This window comes from Aplysia californica, unplaced genomic scaffold (assembly GCF_000002075.1).
Source record: "Aplysia californica isolate F4 #8 unplaced genomic scaffold, AplCal3.0 scaffold01499, whole genome shotgun sequence".
Classification (NCBI taxonomy): domain Eukaryota; kingdom Metazoa; phylum Mollusca; class Gastropoda; order Aplysiida; family Aplysiidae; genus Aplysia; species Aplysia californica.
In genome coordinates, this window is record NW_004798769.1 from 1 (window position 1) to 3,208 (window position 3,208).

General features: G+C 41.0%; 1 protein-coding gene across 2 annotated transcripts in view; it reads left to right on the forward strand.

Annotated features, from left to right (window-relative positions):
• Window positions 1–1,032: 1,032 nt before the first annotated feature.
• The window catches only part of LOC101849025 (VWFA and cache domain-containing protein 1), a gene marked incomplete at its 5' end in the record, with an annotated part of 27,784 nt that continues 25,608 nt past the window's right edge, over window positions 1,033–3,208 (forward strand). For both annotated transcript variants that reach the window (XM_005112940.3, XM_013090773.2), the window contains 3 exon segments: window positions 1,033–1,177; window positions 2,118–2,253; window positions 3,055–3,132. In XM_005112940.3, the coding sequence (XP_005112997.2) occupies window positions 1,033–1,177; window positions 2,118–2,253; window positions 3,055–3,132 (359 nt within the window).

Consider the following 3,208-nt stretch of genomic DNA (forward strand, 5'->3'; position numbering starts at 1 on the left):
CCTGTCTGTGTTGAAAGACCATTGAGCTAAATTGGCTTGAAATTTAACGACATGCAGAGTTCTACTGACTGAATTTGTGCGGTGAGTCGTCAACTTGTCTACTTGTTTGTGTACTCCTCGTGGCATACCTTTGGGAATGGAGATTTAATCTATTGCCGGCGATGCAGGGGGACAGGCGCCACTGTTTTGCGACACCTCTCTGTGGCTGTGGGCTCACTTTTACATGCAAATCTGTCTGACTTGTCTGCTTCTCTCTCCCCACGGTTGCTAGGCAAGCTGTGGACTCCACCCCCCCCAAAAAAAAACCAACAAAAAACCAAGGCTATAAAATACTGCAGTAGCATGTATGTTGTATGTATTGAGATAGGAGACAAACATTTTTTTGAGCAGCCGAGGTGGTGAAGTGGGGAAATGAAAAGCCTTCCAAAGCTGCTCAAAAAACGTTCAGTATAAGCGCATGTGTGCGTTGAGATAGTGGACAAATAGTTTGAGAGCGGCGCCGGTCGCTATCAGCGGGCGTGTGTGCTTTAATTTCACAGTCCCCACTGTCATTTTTGCGCCTCATCCATCAATGTGTACGTGTGTGCGTGTGTGTGTTTGTGTTTTTGAAGAGTTTGTTGACGTTCTTAAAATACTTGCTGCAGCATTATCAGGGGGAGTGTTGGTTGGTGCATTTGGTTAAGTTATGAAAAGGAGATACAGACACACCCCATGTTGTAGGTGGTTGGTGGGTGCTCTAATGTGGTTAGGTCCTTCTCTCCTATCAAACATCTGTTGTCTTTATTTTTCCTCCTTCTTTTTTGTGTTTGTTACTCTTTTGTAACACCTCTAACCTTTGGCACTTATATGACCGCATTGTGTTACAAGTGCCGTAAAACTCTGACTAACGTGCGCTCATATGACCTTATGCAGTCGCTGCGAGCGCTGTAAAACTCTTACCACACTGAACTGAAACTTTTTATTTATTGAAACTTTTTAAAACTATGTTTGACAGTGGAAATAATAAATGTCCCCTTTTGTGTGTTTTCCCAGGGACGTGTTTCTGCGCACCATTCAGCCCCAGAGGAAGTACGTGGTGATCATGATGGACCACGGCAACTCCCTCAGCCCCACACAGCTCAAGACGGCCAAGGCCATCACCAAACACCTCATCGCCTCCTTCTCCGACAACGACAGGGTGAGTCAGTCGGGGGACTTGGGAACACAGTCAAGCATGACGATTTCGTGAAATGCATTAAATTCTGGCTTTTTTGGATATTTTTTTTTTGGTAGCTTGAAATGAAGACGCAGTCGTGACTGCATTTGGATTTTTACAATTTTTTTTGTTTGGTAGCTTAGAATAGAGACAGTGACAACTGCAATTGGATTTTTTACTTTTCATTCTTTCTTTCTTTCTTTCTTTCTTTCTTTCTTTCTTTCTTTCTTTCTTTCTTTTTTTTTGGTAACTGAACCAATAAAGACAGTCATGACAATATTTGTGGGGGGTTTTTGTGAACATTTTCCTAACTAGAGATAAAGACACTGTGGAATTTTTCTAACTTGAAATAAAGACACAGTGAGGATTACTTTTCTTAGACTTCATTTCCATCTATCTTTTTTCCTTTTCCTTAATAAAGCAGTGACAGTTGGGATATGGGATATGCTTCTTTTTATCTTAGTCACATGTACAAGCGTTTATTTTTGTTGTTGAAAAGTACTTGAGGATGTATCAAATGTGTGTTGGTTTATTGATGGAAAAGTATGGACATGAAATTTTTAAAAAATTGGTCGACAAAGGCTTGCGTTATAAGGATGGTTTTAATTATGGGACGTGAAATGTGTGGTTATTGATTACTGAATATGAGTTCGGCCACTCCCCAAGACACAAAGTAGGTGGCTGGCGGGTGCTCTGGTGTGTTTTACTTATTCTTTCCTATCAAACATCTATCATCTTTATTCCCCCTCCTTCTTTTTTTTGTGTTTGTTACTCTCTAGTAACACCCCCTAATCTTCGGCACTTATATGACCTTATTGTGTTGCAAGTGCCGTAAAATGCTTTCTAAAACAAAGACCAGACACAAACCGTTCCTCAAGAGACTGACCATTACCCTCCTCCACATTTTCTCATCGTGTCCCAGATTGGTGTGATTGCTCTGTCGAACAAGCCGCAGTACCCGCGGTCAGACCCGTGTCTTCCCCACACCATGGTTCCCGCCACGTTTGAGACGAGGTTCTACTTCAGCAAGTTCATCGATCAGCTGGAGAAGGTGGATGGTAAGTTTGGAATTCCAGTTGTTTTTTTTAATGTAATAAAAGTAGTTAAATATCCTGTGTATCGCAGAATAATTATTTTGTGGTTGGGTGGTTTTTTTTGGTGTTTTTTTTTGGTGTTGTTGTTGTTGTTGTAAGGTTGGGGGTTACATTGTCATTATATTGAGCCCATGGGGGAAATCGTCCAGATGATACAGAATACCAAAGACTTTTTCTTAGATGTGGTTACTTCCTTTCTTAGTCAAAGTCTTGTGTAATCTACTGTCTTTACATATGGTCGCTTTTAAGCACAAGGGGGCTATCCCGAAAAAATGCTGTTTTTAGAAAATTGAAGATAAAGTTTTTGCCCATTGTTCAGTTTCTTTAAAAGACAAGGAGATTTTTTTCTTTAACCAAACAAATATACTCACCAATGAAACCAAACTTCTCCTATAGGTAGGGCAATGCCCATTTTCGGTGTAGGTCAAGATTTCTGGAAACCCCCGAAGTCTGGCTTAGGCCGTTTGTCTTTAAAAGCGACCATATACGAGAGATGTGGATGTCCCTGTGGAGGTGTATTATAGCCAAGTCGTTGACTTGTTTCTCCTCAGTGTGGGTGGTTGGCGAGTGCTCTGGTGTGCAGTTGCGAGCGCAGTAAAACCCCTACAAAAAAAAAAAACAACAAACATCTATTGTCCTGATCTCTCCTCCTTTTTTATGTTTGTTACTCTCTTGTAACACCTCTAATCTTCGGCACTTATATGACCTTATTGTTTTGAACGTGCTGTAAAACTCTTAATAAAACTATAAAAACTTTCTCCTCAGTGTCTACCAACCACTCCCTGGGCTTCCTCACAGCTTTTGAGATGATTGAGGACCTGATGGAAACCGATTCCATTACTGGTAGGTTGTGTTTCCAGCTTCCATTTTATTGTTAACCCTATCCATACGTCATGTTTTACTATCGTATCCGTATGAC